This window comes from Centruroides vittatus, unplaced genomic scaffold (genome assembly GCF_030686945.1).
Source record: "Centruroides vittatus isolate TY-2023 unplaced genomic scaffold, ASM3068694v2 scaffold_932, whole genome shotgun sequence".
In the NCBI taxonomy this organism is placed as follows: domain Eukaryota; kingdom Metazoa; phylum Arthropoda; class Arachnida; order Scorpiones; family Buthidae; genus Centruroides; species Centruroides vittatus.
In genome coordinates this window covers 599,872-619,692 of record NW_027122721.1, presented here as the reverse complement: position 1 = coordinate 619,692, position 19,821 = coordinate 599,872, and the positions used below count along the sequence as shown (strand labels likewise).

General features: G+C 29.2%; 2 protein-coding genes and 1 non-coding gene across 3 annotated transcripts in view; 1 reads left to right on the top strand and 2 right to left on the bottom strand.

The window, feature by feature from the left end:
- The window catches only part of LOC136990421 (WD repeat-containing protein 82-like), a 45,314-nt gene extending 44,628 nt beyond the window's left edge, over positions 1–686 (bottom strand). The window contains exon 1 of the mRNA XM_067288813.1: positions 384–686. Coding sequence (XP_067144914.1) covers positions 384–550 — 167 coding nt within the window. The 5' untranslated portion in view covers positions 551–686. The remainder of the gene's footprint in view (positions 1–383) is intronic.
- Positions 687–2,310: 1,624 nt separating this feature from the next.
- LOC136990473 (U2 spliceosomal RNA) lies at positions 2,311–2,498 on the bottom strand. Its single transcript, XR_010883066.1, has one exon. It is a non-coding gene; the product is annotated as a U2 spliceosomal RNA (small nuclear RNA).
- A 3,892-nt stretch (positions 2,499–6,390) lies between these two features.
- Positions 6,391–19,821, top strand: part of Arf4 (ADP-ribosylation factor 2) — a 35,686-nt gene continuing 22,255 nt past the window's right edge. Inside the window, exon 1 of the mRNA XM_067288814.1 lies at positions 6,391–6,595. Coding sequence (XP_067144915.1) covers positions 6,529–6,595 — 67 coding nt within the window. The 5' untranslated portion in view covers positions 6,391–6,528. The remainder of the gene's footprint in view (positions 6,596–19,821) is intronic.

The window sequence follows — 19,821 nt, the reverse complement described above, 5'->3', positions numbered from 1 at the left end:
TCGCATAAATAGCAATTTTTTTTTAAAACATAAATACCCTTTATACTGGTGTACTGTTTCAACACTGTATGGAACAAAGTGCTGTGTTATGTTTTATTATATGTACTGTGTGTAATTGATTTCGGGTATTGTGTTACGTGAAGAAATTTTTTAAAATATCACAGACTATCGCGCCGAAAAAACACCTGATGAATGTATACGTTAAATAAACACGCGGGAGAAGCGATTTTCTTTCAGAAATTTAACAGAAATCCTTGTTTGAAGTTAGGCCTAACGGCAAGTTACAGCGCTAAGCCTAAAATGAAGGTCGTAAGGAGGTTGGCGGTAACAAGACAGAGAGACAAACACACACATCGGACGTATAGTAAAAGAACGAAACTCACGTTCCTCTCTCGCAATCGTAGATGACGATCGAATCGTCGTCGCTGCTAGATATTAATGTCTCTCCATTCGAAGAAAAGTCTATGCTGTTTATACGATCGGCATTCTCGTTGAAAACTTTAGCAATTCGGAAACTTTTCACAACGTGATCTACCAACTTCATGTTCATCTATGTACAAAACTTAACAACAATTCACATCTTTTCCTTCTTCCCTACTGTTTATCTCGACGATCTCAATAAACACGGAAAAGACACCCACCAGGGGGCCGTGCTCGATAGGAAGAGGAAGGCAGGAAATAAAAACAAACATGCGTATACCGATCCAAAAGAAAACGTGCTGTTCTCTCATTGGTCAGTTTTAGAGGATGGATTAAAAATCCAACCAATGATCGAGTTTATTATAAAAATGTTTTTAAATTAATGAGCGAAGTGAGTCATATTGACAACAAATCGTTCGCGTTTGTATTATTATTATTATTATATTTTTTTTAAATTTATACTTAACAAAATTGATTTTAATATCGCTCTAATATAAAATATATGGAATAAAATCACAGCATTTTTATTTATTAAACTTAATCTCAATGAAACCAGTTTGTGATTAAGACTCGAAATAAATAAATAAAATGGATTTATTTTACCAGTTCTACTGCTTTTACAAACAAACAAAAAATAATAATAAATTAAATAATAACAGTTATTCTTTAATTTTTTTTAACGCGTTGACATTTTTATAATGTTTAGCCATACCAAACGTCTCATATTTCCAATCTCAAATTTCATCTTTAAAAGAAATACATCTGTATTATTGAATATACTTTAAAACAGCTTACATCTTATTTTTATACAGAAAAACTGTGTGTATAAGTGTGTAAGAATTTTATACAGGTAATTTAAAAAAATACAGTACATATGCAATAATATAGATATATTTCTTTTAAAGATGAAATTTGAGAATAGAAATATAAACCTAGACATATGGTATGTCTAAACATTATAAAAATGCTTACATGTTTTTAGGAGAACCATGTTCTTTGACACTTGCACAATAATTTTATGATCATTTAGAATAAACAAAATTAAATATAGCTTAATTTTGATTTATATTATTGTTTAAAATAAAATATTGTGTTTAGTCTATGATAAAAGTTTATGATTTACTTTCTTTTATTTAAGTTTTAAAGAATTAACGCGTTTTAAAAGAATTTAAAAAAAGAAGGAGAAAATGTAAATTAACGCGTGCAATTGGATCCTTTTTTTTTCCTACATTTAATTAAAAATCTTGAAGTTTTATAAATTTATAAGTTTAAATAAAAAAATCTTATAAATTTAACTAGATAAAATATTAATTATATAATTTATTTTAAAAATTTATCATTTATTTTTTAGTCAATATTTCCTGATTAGTAAGAATTTCGAGTGAGGACTAAGGAAAAGTTATTATTTATTTCAATTATGGAGATGAAATATAAGTGAAATTTAATATTTTTAAGATGGTAAATTATGTTTATGATAAATAATAATGTGTCCTGTACAATTTTTATTATTTTTGAAAATTATAATCCTTTAATTAATTAAAAATACACTATTGAATGGGATAAAAGAGATGTGTGATGAGTATCTCATACATTAAATACATAAATTATCAATAGGATATGGCATGATTATCGCCCAATTGGATGGGAAATTAGTAATTGATCTTGACAAATTTTAACAACTTTTATTAAGTACAATTAGTGAAATATCATTGTAAAGTTAAATTTTATCGACTTTTTTGTGTTATTTTATCTTCTCGATACTGGATTAAACTTCAAATGTACTAATTAAATTTACTGCGTATTTAAAGTTTGATGGGGACCCAGGTCCCCGCTCAGTACCAAGTGCAGAGCCCCCCGAGGGAGGAGCGCAAATGATACCCGCAGATCCAAAAAACATGCCGTATTGCTGCCGGCAAAGGCCCCAGCACGGCGGGTCGCTACCCCATGGCCTCGACCAAACGGCAGGTCACTGTCCCCCTATACGATATTTGAAGGCTCCCGATGGGGCCCTATCAGATATGAAGCTGATAAGAACAGATACTACACATTTGATCTTAGCCATAAGGCCGAGAAGTACTAATTAAATTTACTGCAAATTGGAAAAAAGAGTAAGGTTACACATTTATTTTTTATTCGGATTTTTGAGATTCTAACATATTAATTTTTAAAAATTAAATCAAGGTGTAGCTTATGAAAATAATTAACAGTATCATTATAATATTGTATTATTGTATGTAGGCTATTCAAAAATTCTCGAATTGGCATAGCAAAATGGTTTATATGTTTCTGAAATTATTTTTATTTTTCAATATAGTCTCCAATATTATCAATACCTTTTGTCCACCGACGGTCCAAAACCATTACGCCATCCCTGGAGTGTGATCCCGGAAGGTCTACAAAATAACTGTCTACTGCCGCTATCACCTTTTCATTTGAAGAAAATTTTATCCCAAAAATAAATTTTTTTCAGGTTTGAAAGTAAGCAAAAATCTGACAGAGCTAAATCAAGTGAATGAGGAACATATAGCAATAAATCGTACTTTAATTCGTTGATTTTTTCGAACGCAAGAACACTTCTGTGAACAGGGGCTTGATAAAAGATAACTTTTGTATTTACTAATCTTAGTCTCTTTTCTCGAATATTTTTGTTTAATTGCTTCAAAAGTTTATCCATTAGAAGTAATCTATTAACAGGGCCGGCCATCGGGGGGTGCGGCGGATGCTACGCACCGGGGCCCCGCGATTGAGGGGGCCCCAACATTATCAAGAATGCAGTATTTTTAGTAATTTTTCTGAAGTAATTAATGTATTAGCAAGAACAAAATCACGCTTTAAATAAACATGCATTAATATATGTTCGTGTTTGTAAATTTTTTTTATTTTAGAAAAACATTTGGGCCCAAATAGTTTTCTTGCACCCGGGCCCCTTTATCGAGAAGGCCGGCCCTGTCTATTAAAATAACTTCTTTAGCATTTCAGAAAACCTATGTCGTGACTTTTCCTGCAGGTAGAACCGCCTTTGTCATCTTTCGTACCGAATATCCAGGTTCTGTCCATTGTGTTTGACTACTCCTTTGTTTTTGCTGTGTAATGATAAACTCAACTACTTCTTCTGTGATAAGATTTTCGCTACAAAACTGGTTGTATTTTTGTTGAAACGGTTCAGACACTCCTGAGAAATTTGAACACTGATCGTTTTTGTTCAATTGATAACAAACGTGGCATTTATCTTGTGGCTAGTTTTATCTCAAATATAGTTTAGACTCAAATTTATTCTTCATTCAAAATGTGAAATGCCGATCCATGAGATGCTTACAGCTTTAGTCATATCTGATACTTTTAATCGTCATTCTTGCAAAATCATGTCATAAACTCTGTCAATTTCTGGTGATTACGGATGTCCACTGATACTGTATTTTTCAAATTTGTATGGATTACTAAATATTTTGACAAAATATTTAATAATTGCACGAAATTCAAGTTTTTCTTATTTGTAAACAGCGCAAAACACGTCTTATTTAAACAGATATCAACAATAATGTCAATGATAGAATGACTTCAACTTTCACACATGTTAATACCAGGGGCGAATACTCACCAAAATTTTTGGGCATGCTGAAAGTTATAATATAAATAATAGGCCTATCTCTAGCACTAAACAATAGGCCAGAAAACGTTATTTGGTGTGAATAAAAAAGTATGGACTATTATAAAGTCCATTATATCTACACATAAAATGTATTATAATGAAAAAGTATTAAAAATTTGTGATAATTCAATTTTTGTGAGCTTTCGACACTGGGGACCCAGGGCTTAAGCCCTATTAGTCCCTATGTAGATCCGCCCCTGTACACAATACATGTATGCTGACTGGGTACCGCAAGCTTTCGATTCAATCTGGCCGTGTTAAATGCTTCGAATGACATCATGCGCGCGCCCTGCAGAAAAATTTTTTTCGGGGCCACCAGATCTGGTTTCGCACCGGGCCCGGAGAACCCTAGCTACGCCGCTGCGCCCCTGGTTAATACTGTTATATTAATATGATCTGATACCAAGGCACTAAACTTTCAATTATACTGTACTATCGACATCTATACTTCATTCCGAGAACTTTTTGAATGATTTTTGTACAGTATATTGTACTCATATTACTTGTAGTATTATTCATGTAATTGCTATTTTCAGTTTGATGCAATTCAGACTGGGCTGGATCATCGCATAGACAAATGAGATAAATGTCAAGGGCCCGGTCAAACTGTCTATTTTGAAAAGATTTTAAAATAAGATAGTTTACTTTTCTGTTAGACAACTGTATATAATAAACAAATAAACAAAAATATATTGCTTTTTATATGGGTATTGTGAATTCTAAAATCTAAAGAAAATGTTTTATGTTTCTTCCTGCGCGAGAGAGAAGGGGTCCGGTAAGAAGAAAACGTCTAGGGCCACAAAATGGGTTAATCTGGCCCTGATTTTAGAGGTAACGCTTTAACCGCCTCGGCTATTTGATCGTCACAGCATGGGTTTTAAAAAGCTTATTTGTTGGAGATCGTTTATGGTTAGAACTAGAGTACCTAGATATCAGAGTAGCGACATACGAGTCATCGCCGCCATGTTCTGTCAACTATCATCACGTGGTCTATGGGTTTACATTAATAAATGACGCTATTTTTTTAGTTTAATAAAGCATTTTATTCGTAAAAATGCTTTATTAAACTAAAAAAAAATATCTAGGTACAGTACTCTTGTTAGAACGTATGTGGCATAATGTAAGTAATTAATTATGATGAATTTATCCATTGTCTCAGAATTTTTTCGCTTTTCAATACTAACGTATAATGTTTTATATGCTATTATTTAATTGTGTAATTTATTACTGATACAAATTATATACAATTTACTCCAATACCACGTAATTCAAATAACGTAAAAGAGTTTTTTTTTTCTTTTTAACTCTTTCCGCCCTGTGGGCACTAAGAGGGCCTCTTTTAGTAGGCCCATTATGGGTTCGGCCATACCCACAATGGGGCGGACGGTGGTGAGGGACGGGGCCCGACATATCCGAACGGACCACCCCCGAAAAGTTCCTGGGGATTATTCGACCCGTTCGGATTCGATCCCGGGTCTCCCAGAGCGGTAGGCTGCCACTTTGACCGCTCGGCCATCCGGCCTACAGTAGAAGAGGTATTTAAAACTCTACCCTGTGGGCGCCATAAGGGCTTTTTTGTTTGTTTGTTTTGTTAACTTATGGCAACGCGACTCTTGAGCGATTACTTTTAAAAAGACCTTCCAGAAGAGGTATTTTTAAAGGTAACTGGCTCCTATTTGAGTGTTACAGACGTGGAGAACACCCAAAAACTCCACGTAGCCAGCCCGTCCTGTCGAGGCGCGAACCCACGACCGAACTCCTAGTGTTCAGAGAACGAAACCAGTTGGCCACTGGTGGGCTCAAGGGCTTTTTTAACAAGCTTATTACGGGTTCGGTCGGGCACATAACGGGGAGACCGGATGCTGAGGAAAAAGACCCGTCATATCCAGACGGGCCACCCCCGAGAAATTCGACACGTCTAATTTGATCCCGGATCTACAAAGCGGTAGGCCGCCACGCTATTCGCTCGGCCACCCGGCCGTCGGATTAAAGAAACTGCTTAATCTATATTTATTAATAATACTTTTAGTTCGTGCTAATTAATGATTAAATAAATATTTTAATTTCGCAGTAAAAAAATAATATAACATACAATTTAGTTTGTGATGATTTCGATACCAGCCATTCAATACTAAACTTTACAATTTTAATTAGTATTTAGTAATATTAATTGAAATATTTAATTTGACAATTTATATTTGAAATTATCGAATATTTTTAAAATTATTTAAATAAATTATAATGCAAAATTAATTTCGAAAAATATCAACTTTGGTTTCGTTTGGCTGATTTCGTCGTTGACTACGTCATATCCGCTTTGATGATCATAAGCAGAGAGAGAGATAGAGAGAGAGAAATAGACGTGGCGTTGATCTATTATTTTATTTAAAAAAATACACACACATATATATATATAAAATTTTTTCTATTTTTCACTCGCTAAGGAACAAAAAATAAATATGGGATTGACTTTATCTAGCATATTAACACGTTTATTCGGGAAGAAACAAGTTAGGATTTTAATGGGTAAGTGTCTTTATTTTCTTTATTAAATCTCATAAAAATTTGAATTTTAATCACGTGATAACGAAATTGATTATTTTTAATTGTTTATTACATAATAATAATTATATTGTGTTATAATACAATGAATTATATTTGAATATGATGACGTGTATGTTGCGAGAAGCTATGAAAATTGTATTCAAAATCCATAATCTCACAATAATTCATATTGGAAATTCTGTATGAATATTTGAAGGAAAACAATTAGTTATTTTTGACTATTGTTGGACTGAGAAAAAACAAAAAGCAGTGAATCATCAAATTATTTAATTATTTCCACCATGTTAACATTTTTAGAAATTTAAACGTGTCAAAATAAATTACTGTGTTGTTTTCTAATTAAAAAAAACAATCCGAAATACTGTGTAAATCAATACACATATTAATTAAACTTATTTCATTCTTTTTAATTAAGTATAAGCATTTTATAGATCTAATTCTGTTTTTATACTGAATTTTTCAGCTGGATTATGATTTTTTTTTTTCGAAATATGCAATGACATTATTGATCAGTACATTGTTTATTTGCTACTTAATCAGATTTACAGTTTAATATAAAACCGACAAGTATTTAAGGGGTGGCTGGTTTGCAGCTATAGGAGGTAATTGTTCAAAAATAAACATAGTAACGAAAAGGGGAAAGGAGTGTTTCTGTATTATTTAGTTTTATTTATTGCTATTAGTTATATTAATATTATTAATAACTAATGGTATTAAATATATTTAAATGTTATATTTAATAATAATAGATAAAGCCATTTTAAGCCGGAATTTAAAATTGAATAAAATGGTTTATTGGAGCAAAAAATAGAAATTTCATGTCTGATTACAGCAGCATTTTGAGTTTTTGTGGAGTTTTGAACTTTGTTTAGCCAGAATATTTTTTTATTAATGGATACAATGCAATGATTATATTTTATTAATAGAAGAGAATTGTGTTCTTTATTTAAAATTCTTATGCATATTATTGTAATAAATTACTGTAGTCATGTCTTAATGTTTAAAGTATACATGTGAGATAAAAATATTATTAAATTTTTTAATTGTAATGATGTATTTTTTTTGTCAAATATTCAGTATTTTATTTTTAAATGATGTAGTCAAACAAATTAGACAATAACTGAATAAAACAATATTTTTAAAGAAGTAATAAATGATTAATGCAATTAAATTGCAATTTATCCAGTAACTAATGGTTGTATAAAATCATTAAATATAAAAGGATTCATATATTTCCTTTTATATTTTTAGTAAACATTTATTAGATATATAGCTATTAAAATAATATTAAATGTATCAGTTTTCAGTGATGCATGAAATGTTATATTCAAAATATATTTATGTGAACACAAAGTGATTAGATTCTGAATTTTGGAAATTTGAAGTTGAATCAAAATGGAAATATTTTTTGATCAAGAATTTTGATTATCATATAAATACAATAATGTCTGGGACATTCCTTGGATCTAATAAACTATCTGTACAGATCTTCACAGTTTACATGTTTTTATGAAGCATAGGGTTTAATATTTGAACTTGACCCTTACTTTTTATTTGTTAATTCTAAAAAATTCTCTTCTTTGTACTACAAGCAACACTATCAACGTCAATTATTCTCTTTTCACAATAATATATTCTTACAAACTTTACCATTTAATTTAATGTCAGTATGGATGGTATTCTTATTAATTCATAATCATAACAAAAAATTTAACATAATTGCAAATTTTTTTTTTTTTTATGTAACTTTAAGTTCTTGAAATAATTTTACAGCATTGTTTACTTTTTACATTGAATGGTTTGTTTTGGAAGCAACGTGTGTTCTTCCAATATAAAATTATTCACTATTTTTTTATCATTAAACAACAAAAATTAGTAACAGAAAATATTTTAAAATTATTTATCAAATAATTTTAAAATATTCATTAACTTTATTTAAATTTTAAATAATTTAAAAAAATTTATTTATTTATTTTTAAATTAAATATTAATTCTGTTACAACAACAATACTTGGCAAGTGATTGTTAACTATTGATGTTGAACAAAAGAGTAAAATCAAGGGACTAGGTAAAACCACTGAACATATAGTATGTGGGTTCATGTCTGATCAACAGGCTGACCATATAAACTTTTTCAGGTTTTCTTCACACATGTAAATGGAGGTTAGTTTTCCTAGAAAACCCTCCTGTGAGGCACTTCCTTTTGACAGATCATCTAGTTATGCATTGCCTTATTCCAACAATCTCATCTGAAGAAATAAAATCAAACTCTGGTTTCAATAATTTCTCAAATAATAACTTTATAAAAACTTTTGAAAAGTTGGAACTTATAACTAAGAAGAAACCACCTTTCCTATTTTTTTCGGCAGTTATAATAAAATTGTTTACTAGAAAAAGAAAGGTGGTTTCTTGTTAGTTTTAATAACTTTATTTTCTGTATTCAATATTTTGTTTTATTTATGTATTAGTAATCTGTACAGGCACAGCTAGTTATTGAAAAGTCATATTGTTCTCATTATTACAAATTATACCACCTTCTTATAATACTTCTAATTCAAATTTATTTTAAATTAAGAATTAGCTCAGTAAAAATTTAGCAGTTTCTTTATATTTAATAAGACCAGATCTGTAGTATATTCTATTAAGCATTCTTTTTTTCTCTGCTCAATTTTATTCAAAAAATATATATTTTTTTCCAAAACATGCTTGATACATATGACAACCAAAAGTAATTGTTTTGTTTAATATTAACTTATAACAGCAAAATCTTTAATAACTAATATTTTCAGTCATTTTTAAAGATTGTCCTTAGGTTAGAAACTTTAAATCATAGGATATGAAAAATTGGAATGATTTAGAAACTCACCATAAATAATGTAGAACAGAAAACAGAAAAGAATACCAAACTATTTTTAAATTAAGATAAAAAGTAATTAAATCAAAAATAAGGATATGAAAAATTGGAATGATTTAGAAACTCACCATAAATAATGTAGAACAGAAAACAGAAAAGAATATCATATATATATATATCTGGAAAAAAATGAAATTTGACTTGATTACCTGTTTTACAAAAATTAATTATTGTAAAAATCCAAATCTTAATATACTTTTGTTTTTCTATATTTATAAATTAATATATTATTTCATACATAAATAGTAAAACATAGTTCACAGATATCGATCAGGTGTCCAGATGTGGTTAGGATTATTGTGGTTTCATAAAATGATTCTTGTATTCTGTATTAAGAAATAATTATCCTGCAATAAGTATTTTATGAAATTTTATTATAATTATCTCAAACAAGTGTGTATGTATGTGCTGTATAAACTCGCACACACTGTTTGCAAACAGTATAATCAAATAAAGCAAAATAACATATGCTAAATAAAATTATTAAGATAAGAGAGAAAATAATGAACAAATATATTATTAATGTAAAAAGGATTAAAACATAGACTATTTAAACACTAGGGCTCAAATTCTTATCTTTAGAAAAACATGAACAATGCTTGAATTTAATTTTTTTTTTAATAAAATATATTTGTTAATTATTAATTTATGGATTTCTTTGAAATTCTGTTTACATTATATTTGTTAATGATAAAAATATATCTCTTATAAACAACTGGCACAACTATGAGTATGTAAACATAACATTATACACGAAAAGGATAACAGAGTGCAAGTACAGATAATTATATTGAAATTTTATAAAATACTTATTGCAGGATAATTATCTCTTAACATATAAAAAGAAGAGTTATGATTAGGACCAGTCTGATTTCAAACAATATCTGGACACCAGATTGCTATCTATGAACCATGTTTTCACTGTTGATATATGAAATGTGGTGATATGTTAAGCTTTAATTTTGCTTCATTTTCTGAGTGTAAAAAAGCATCTGATAGGTGTGCCACATTTTGTAGAAAAGGAATTTTGAATGACTATAGAAAAGAGTATATTTAATAGAATGGCACTTCTAGTATTATATGTTATACCTGTATAGTATGTCTTGATATTTTCCTTTTACATAGATGAAACATATTATTATAAAAATTTAAATTTAATAATAAATTGAATTGTATCTTACTACTACCAAATTTGATACAAAAAATTAAAGTAGCTGTCTATTTATTTCATATATAGTCATAGCTAGTGGACTTTAGTACTTGTAATAGAGAGGTGATGTTAATTAATTTGTATTTTTGAGTGCATTTGTATACACTTGAAAATGAGATTATGTATTGTTTTGGTTTAAACTTTTAGGCTATTATCATAAAGCATATTTCCAACATGCAATTGAAAAATATTAAGTAAATAAATATTTCAGAATTACATACCAATCTAATGTTAAATTCTAGTAATTTGCAAAAATTTATTATCTTAACACTTGATTAATTATATTTAAATTATAATTAACTTTAATACTCATTTGACAGTATAGGTAGGTGGGTTGCTATCTGTTGATAATTTCAATGATAAGATATTTTTATGAGAAGTTTTAATTAAATTTAGTAACAATGACTTGAAACTAAATTGAATCTAATATTCTTGAATTTATCTTTATTTGGATCTAGAGAGATTGTATTTATAAAAGTACTAATTAATGAAAGTGTTTTACTTTCTCAAATAAAAAACTCATAACAAATTCAATAACTTCATTATATTTTAACTATAGACTTTATAAAATTTCTGTAACATTTTTATATTTTACTGTAGTTTTTCATATCATATAAAAATTTTAAAGAATTTAATGAAATAATTCTTTTTATTATTAGAAATATTCTAGAATATAAAGAAATTAAAAATTTTTACAATAAACTATTAATGTAAATGTGTTTTATACACTAACACATCCATTTTCTCATTGAAAAAAACAGAAGTACCGTATTTTCTGGCGTATAAGACGACTTTTTAACCCAGGAAAATCTTGTCAAAAGTCGGGGGTCATCTTATACGCCGGAAAATACAGTAATTTATATTTTAATTTACAAGTTTTGTATATTTGCTACCTGTAAAAATATTCCTAAAAGAAGATTAAAAAAAAAGAAAGAATATCTTTAAAAAAATGCATAGCTAAATACATTTAATTAACAATTAGATATTTAATATAAGTTTCTAATTGAATCTTGTGGAATAGGCCTATAATAAAATTTAAAATTTAAGAACTTTAATCTAAGTTTTCAGCAATTGGTCTAGGCTTAACTATTTTCTGTAATACAAAAGTTTCAGTATCTAATAGCAAAAGGATGCTTACATTGCATTTTTTTTAACGTCAAACCACATATAAGTGCTTAAGACATTAGCAGCTAATGTATTTATATGGTATGACTTTGAATGTGCCACACGAGACTCTATTTACCATTTGGATACTGAAAATTTGATATTGCTGAAAGTAGTTTAACTGTTAAGACTAGACCCCAGATTATACTTAAATGCAGAAAATTTATTATTAAGTAAATAGTTTTAAACTTTTTGTAACTTATTTACATCTCATTAATAAACAGTATATTAATTTGAATAACATAGAAATGTTTTAAAATGTATATAGGGTTATCTTGAAAAATTAGGTTAAAACTTCTGCAAAGTTTTGAAATTTTATTATAAATTGTACAGATTCAATTTAAAATTGGAAGCTTTTTCTTCTTTCCTTTCTTCAATAATCAATCAAAATGTTTAGCTACACATTCCATTAAATGTTCTCCTTTCTTTACTCTTGTATGCATTATTCATCTAGTTACAATTTTTTTTTTCTTTCTAATGAATATATAATAGGAAAAGAAAGTAAGTAAATTGCTTCTTTAAACATTAACTTACATCTGCAGTAATAATTTCTTTAAAAAGCATTTAAAGTAAATTTGAGAAAATATATTTAATAAAATATGAAGAGTATAAAATACAAGTTACAATTTCATTTTCCTTTTTTTACTTTCCAAACTCTGTTATATATAACAGAGGAAAAGTATGGTTATCGATAAAAAAAAATGACCTTCCAAGATTTTTACATTTTTGGACTCTGGATTTTCATGGTCTCTAGTCCAAAAATTAAATATTGAAATACTAAAAATTCGGTTTTTATCTGTTTGTATGGATGTTTGACACACACCTGTTGTTTGCCCTCTTTGAAACTTAATAACACTCAGAAAGTTTTTATAAAAAGCAGAAAAGTTTACAGAAAGGTTTGTTTATTAGGGGATTGATGATGATGTTCTTATTATTGAAGTTTGGTGATTAAAGGTTGAGGTGATGGGGAGATAAAGGTGGTCATGTGTTATATCTAAAATAGGGTTAACTTCATGATGATTTTACTCATTATTAGCATTTACAATTTTATAAAACCTCATTTCTACCATCAAAACTAAAGTTTTTGCCATTTTATAATAATTAAAAATTAAATTTTAATTATTATAAATAAAATTTTTTAAATAAAATATCATAGCAGATGGCACCACTAGTATTTTAAATGTTGCTGGGAAAGTTAAGCAACTTGTTGCAGGATTTTTTAAAATATCAGTTTGCTTCAATTTAAAAGAAGGATTTTACGTAGGTAAAAAAGTTTGGGTCTTGGGTCAGAAAAGTTTGAATTATGAATTTCAATATTTTATATATTTCTGAAGATTTGAATAAGTAATTATAAATATTACTAAATTAAGAGAACTTTGATTTCATTCATTTCTGAAGATTTGAGTTCAGTTATTTTAATCTTTGTTTTATGTATGTTGTGTGTGTGTATATTATTGCATGTTACTGTACTATGTTCAAATAAGTATTAAACCAAACAATGTCTGTAATTTATTGGGATATTATTTTGCTATTATTAACACGTTGACTGCCACGTGACATTTCAGGATTCTGTTGTAAAACGCCAACTGAATTTAATTATATTATATTATTAAAAACTCTAATCAGAGTACATAGAAATGATCAAAAAGCATATAGAATATGTTTTTCTTAAAATAAAGGTATTACGAATTATCTCGTAGTTGGCTTATGTAACAGAAAGCTCTTCGCTAAAGCCAAACTATGAGTTAATTCATGCACAGACACAATTCGTCCTGTCACTTCGCTACAGCCAATCGGAGATGTGCGTCTAAATTCATTAGTAATAAATCGGATATAGAGGCGAGCACATCACATTTACGTCTTTTTTGAGAGTGTTATTTTTTATTTATTTTTATAATCAAATTATAAATATCCCAATATGGATAAGAAAAGACCACTGACTAAAAAACAACTTGATTACTACACTAATCTAAGTGATTCAGAATCTGACAAAATTTTTGGTGAGGATGGTAACGACAGTAGCGATTATGTACCATCTGAGGATTCAAGTGAGGACAGTGATTATGACGTCATCTCCGAACCTGAAGATGAGACTATTCTCGAACCTGAAAGCAATGACGATGCGTCTCAAGCAACCACATCAAATCCAAACGATAATTTGTGGACAGAAACTCAACAAAATCCTGAACTATTTATTTTCCAAGAAAATGTTGGTTTGAAATTGGATATGACAAACCTTACAGTGCAAATGCTGGTAGACCTATTTTTTTCGGAAGAATTTCTTGCATTACTTGTCGAACAAACGAATTTGTATGCTGCACAAGAAATTGCAAAACATAAAGAAATAAAAAAATCTAAAAGGGTATCACAGTGGAAAGACGTCAGCACTGCAGAAATGAAAGTTTTTATTGGACTTGTATTACAAATGGGTCCTTGTTCTTTTCCTTCAATAGAACATTACTGGAGCACAAACGAATTGTATAATATAATGTTTTGGCGATCACATATGAGTCGAAATAAATTCCAATTGTTACTGCGTTATTTTCATTTAGTTGATAGCTCAATACCATCTTCTGACAGAATATATAAGGTAAGACCTATACTAAACCATTTCAATAATATTATGCACCAAAACTATGTGCCTGATAAAAATATGTGTATCGATGAATCAATGATGTTGTGGCATGGAAGATTGCATTTTCGCCAGTACATAAAAAATAAAAAACACAAATACGGTGTCAAACTGTATGAACTATGTGAATCCGATGGTATTGTTATGAAAATATCAATTTACAGCGGAAAATCTGAAGGAATTGACAGTAATTTAGGCCACACTACTGATGTTGTCTTACACTTACTTGAAGACTATCTTGATAAGGGATATACCGTATACATGGATAATTTTTATAATTCTGTTGCTCTTACGAAATTACTGACTACACGAAAAACTTGTGTGTGTGGAACTCTGCGAAATAACAGAAAGGGGAATCCCAGAGATGTGGTAAATCGAAAACTGAAAAAGGGGGAGTTTATTTGGCAGCGAAATGGTCCTGTTACTGTATGTAAATGGAAAGACAAACGAGAAGTCCTTACCATTTCAAACATGCACGTTGTTGAAATGGTAGAGGTGTTCAATCGCAATGGAAAATGTTCGATGAAACCGAATATAATTCGAGATTATAATCATGGAATGTCTGGCATTGACCGATCAGATCAAATGCTATCGTACTACACAGCTCTAAGAAAGACTATTAGATGGCCCAAAAAGGTTGCATTACATATTATAGAGATATATATACATAATGCGCACAAACTCTTTCAAAAAGCAACTATTTCTAAAATAAAACTTATAAAGTTTAGAGAAGCATTCGTCAAAGCATTGATTGGAGAAGAGATTCAACCAGTTTCAAAAAAAAATTAAATTGCAAGAGCTTTCACTATTTACAGAGTATCCCACCTACTCAGAAAAAACAACATCCGACAAAGCCATGTCGAATTTGTACCAAAGCTAAAAAACGCCGAGAAACGCGTTATTTCTGTCCAATCTGTCCAGAGAAGCCAGCCCTTTGCGTAGAAGATTGTTTTAAAAATTATCACAAACAATAAAAATATCGTTTTGCTTTTGATTTTGAATAAACTTTTTATGATATTTTCTGTTCATTTAAATTTATGTTTTTGTTTTATAAATTATCACAAACAATAAAAATATTGTTTTGCTTTCGATTTTGAATAAACTTTTTATGATTATATTTTCTGTTCATTTATTAATAAATGTTCTGTTCATGTAAGCCAAACTTGATTTTTTGTTCTTGCCCCTGAAGCTATCTATTCATATTTACACTGATATACTACGAATTACATCGTAGCTGCACAAATATGGCAAGGAAACAAACTACGATATAACTCGTAGGTGGCGTCCTAGGCAGAAACGGTAACTACGAGTCATCTCGTAGATGGCAGTCAACGTGTTAATAATTAGATACCGTATTTTACGGACTATAAGACGCTACAGACTATAAGACACACTTTAATTTTTAAGCATTTTTTTTTTTTTTAAAATACATATAAAATACATATAAGATTCTACGGACTATAAGACGCACCTGAATTTTGGAGGCAATTTTTTGAAGAAAAAAATGCGTCTTATAGTCCGTAAAACACGGTATTAAATAATTTAGTATTATAGGTGGACATTAGGTGCAATCTCTTATCTAAATTAATGATTATAATAATTTAATAATTTATTAAATAATTTAAAACAGTCTGGAAGAAAAGAACTTGCCCTGAATGGGATTTGAACCTGCAATTTCCATTTACTGTGCACTGTTACAGTTATGTCACCTGGATCTCCGAGCAATTCTTCTTTTCCAGTTGTATTTAAACCTAGATATAACCATTATATTTAGCAAAATAATAGCCTGATTAATTACAGTGATCATTGCATTGGACTTTGTATATTAATTAAAATAAGTGTTGTACTTATTTAATTTTAATTGACTTTAAACAATACAAAATTATTCTGAAAAATGAGCATGAATAAATTTACATAATAAACATCATGTGAATAAAAAATAAAGTAAAAATATGAATCCAACTTATGTAATCAATTATTATATTTTGATATCTAAATGATATGGTATTAATCATTCTTAAGCATATTATGGACATTGCATTTGATGATATTAAAAGTAATATTTGTATCTAAGATACAGAAGTGGTCATGGAAATTGCATCACTCATAAAATCCTATAAAAATGTAACTGAATGCAAGAACTGTAAAGATTGCATCATCCGTGGATGATGCAGTCTTTACAGTTTCTTGCTAGTCTGCATGATATCATATAGACATGACACTGTAAACACGAGAACACTTCATTGGTTAACAAAGTCTACTATAGTAATGTTTTTGTAACTGCATTGTCTGTTGATATAAAAGTGCAAAGATAAGTGCACTTATATTAGCAAAATGGAAAGATTTTGACAGTTAATGCCATGTAAAGTCTGTAATTGTTTGATATGAAACAATATTATTCCTTAAAGCTAAAACTATTACACAACTGATGAAAAACTGACCTTTTGTGCCTTTTGTTTCAATTGATGGCATTGCTGGAAACATACCAAAAGGTCAATTTTTCATCAATTATAATTGTTTTTTTTTTTTTTTTTTTGAATTTTGAAGATTTATCTTCCAGTGAAATAGTACAGAGAATGCATTGATACATTGTCATCAATAAACAACTATGCCATGATTGCTAGAGTATAAGGTTGAAGAACTTTCTCCCAAAAACATAGCACTGATAGCATTATAAAAGAGCTTGTTCTAGACATAGAGACAAGCTCTTTTATAAGGATAATGCTATCAGTGACTTGGGCCTACTTTAATCAGAATAAATATAATTAAACACCAGAACATGTGCTGAGCCTACCGTAATTTAATATTCAAACGTTTTCAGCTTATTTTTTATAGGCCATCATCAGGAAATTACTGTTCTACAATCAAACACACAAAGCTTTTCGAATACTTGTTACATTTAAAATGTTTGAAAATCTTTTAAAAATGATTACATTAAAAGCTTAAATATTAAATGTAATTTAATATTGGTTAATAATATTGGTTATATTTAAATGGTTAAATATTAAATTACATTTAATATTTAACCATTTTAAATGTAATGAGTATTCAAAAAGCTTTGTGTTCGATTGTAGAACAGTAATATCCTGATGATGGCCTATAAAAAAACAGGCTGAAAATGTTTGAATATTAAATTATGGTAGGCTCAGCAAGTGTTCTGGTGTTTAATTATATTTGTAAGTAGACTGCTGAGAAGGTGGAGATAGTTTTAACCAGAATATATGGCTTAATACCCAATATAGCATAAAACTATATACAATATATTGTATCATGCATGCATGTATAGTTTATACTGATATACAGTACATACCATAAATTAAATGTATTTTCATCAGATAGTAATAAAACTTGGATATTCACACTTATGTTAATATAACTATATTTAGTTTTAAACTTGACATTGTATTGTATTTCTATTAACATAAAATATCATATGTATATTTTTATTTAATTGCTCTCTATATTTATTTTTGTTAATTTATTTGTATGGTAACATAGTTGTGTTGTAAGTTACTCTATATTGTAAACTTTTGTTTTAAATTTTGTTTGATATTTGAATGTTGGTCAATCTGATGATGACTTATGAAATAAATGAAAATTAAAAGTTCCTCAGTAGATAAAAGGTTTTTTTTATTAGTTACTTACAATTTAGAGAGCTTCTTAGTATTCTTATTGGCCTCTATGCTACTTATAAAAAAAACCAACAAAGTTGTGATTTTTTAAATCTTTTGGTACATTCCTTCTCCATGCATTTTGTTTTTCCAGATGTCTTGGAGATGAAAATATGGTATGGTTTTCCTTACAAGAGGCATAACCACTTTTACATTCCAAAACACAGCATGTAAAAGGTATTATTACATGGAAACCAAATGATTTCTGTATTAACAAAACTGCTGTAGCAGTAACCAATGTAGTCTACTGAGCCAGCAAGTTTGTTTCTAGATGCTGTTTTGACACACTTCTTATGGGAGTTCCTCAACCTTATATTCTAGTAATTATGACTGTGTATTTGTTATAAAGATGCAAACATAGTAACATTGAAAGAAAAGCTGAATCAACAGATGATATGTGAAAATGCCATGCCTGGATAGGATGCTGAAGTATGTCATCGATCCAGTTTTTGGGAAGGCAATTTTATTAAGTTGTTACTGATGGAGTAAGATGTTTAGCCCAGTATGCCTCTGCACAGCAAACTAATTGGACAGACCTGGAGCATTGACGTTTGGAATTCTATTATATTAACCTGCATGGATTTGATGGCATATGTAATGTTGGGTGTACAACAGATGAGACCTACAACAGGAATTTCTTGGTACAGAGAATAAAGTTCTGAGTCAGATCTTGTGGAGATGCATATCTGATAAAAGTGTCAGCAGACTGATGAGTCATTGAATGTAGAGTGCTATAAAAACATCTTATCTGTCAAGCTAATTCCAACAGTTAAGGAACAATTTGGTGATACTAAAATCTTGCATCTTCCAGGATGACTCTGTGCTATGTCACTATGTTGAGATAGTAAGGCATTATGTGTTCTTTGTGGTTTGATAGCATTATTGTCATTTAAACTGACACACAAACTATTGTCAGAAAAATTCCCACAAGAGGCCCAAATCAGATTTCTAAGTTGGCCAGGTAACAGTCCTGAATTCAACCCATTGCAAATATCTGGCATAATACAAATACAACTTGCAAAGAAGCTTGAAAAAGAAAAGCAATTTCAGGAATGTATTAGAAAAATTTAATATCACAAGCTTGGTATTAAAAATTTGAAGAAACTCATCCACTGTATAATGGAATGTTGCAAAGTTGTTGATAAGGTCAATGGCCCTGCAAAATATTAAGATCTCATTCAGTGACTGAGAAAAAACTGTGCACACTATATCTTGCAGGCCTACTAACACTGAATTTTTTTTCTTTCATAACTATGAATGGCAAGTTTTTGTGACAGTGATCATTAGGGTTTCTCAAACGGGATCCCAGTTGTTTTTTTAACCCAGGAAATTCTCATCCTGGGAAATCCCAAAAATTTCTTAAAAGTTTACTTTTTTCTTATTTTGTGTTAAAGTTGAAATTTTGCAAATAGAAAGTATAATTAACTCATAAACTGTCAGAATACATTTGTATTTATTAATTTTAAACCTACTTATTAGTTTTTAAAATTTTTTTTGTTATGGCATGTCACAAATGGTCAATAATCAATATGTAGCTTATTTGTGGCAGGACTCTGAAAATTCTTTACTTGTCAGAACCTGTAATATCTGGAATAA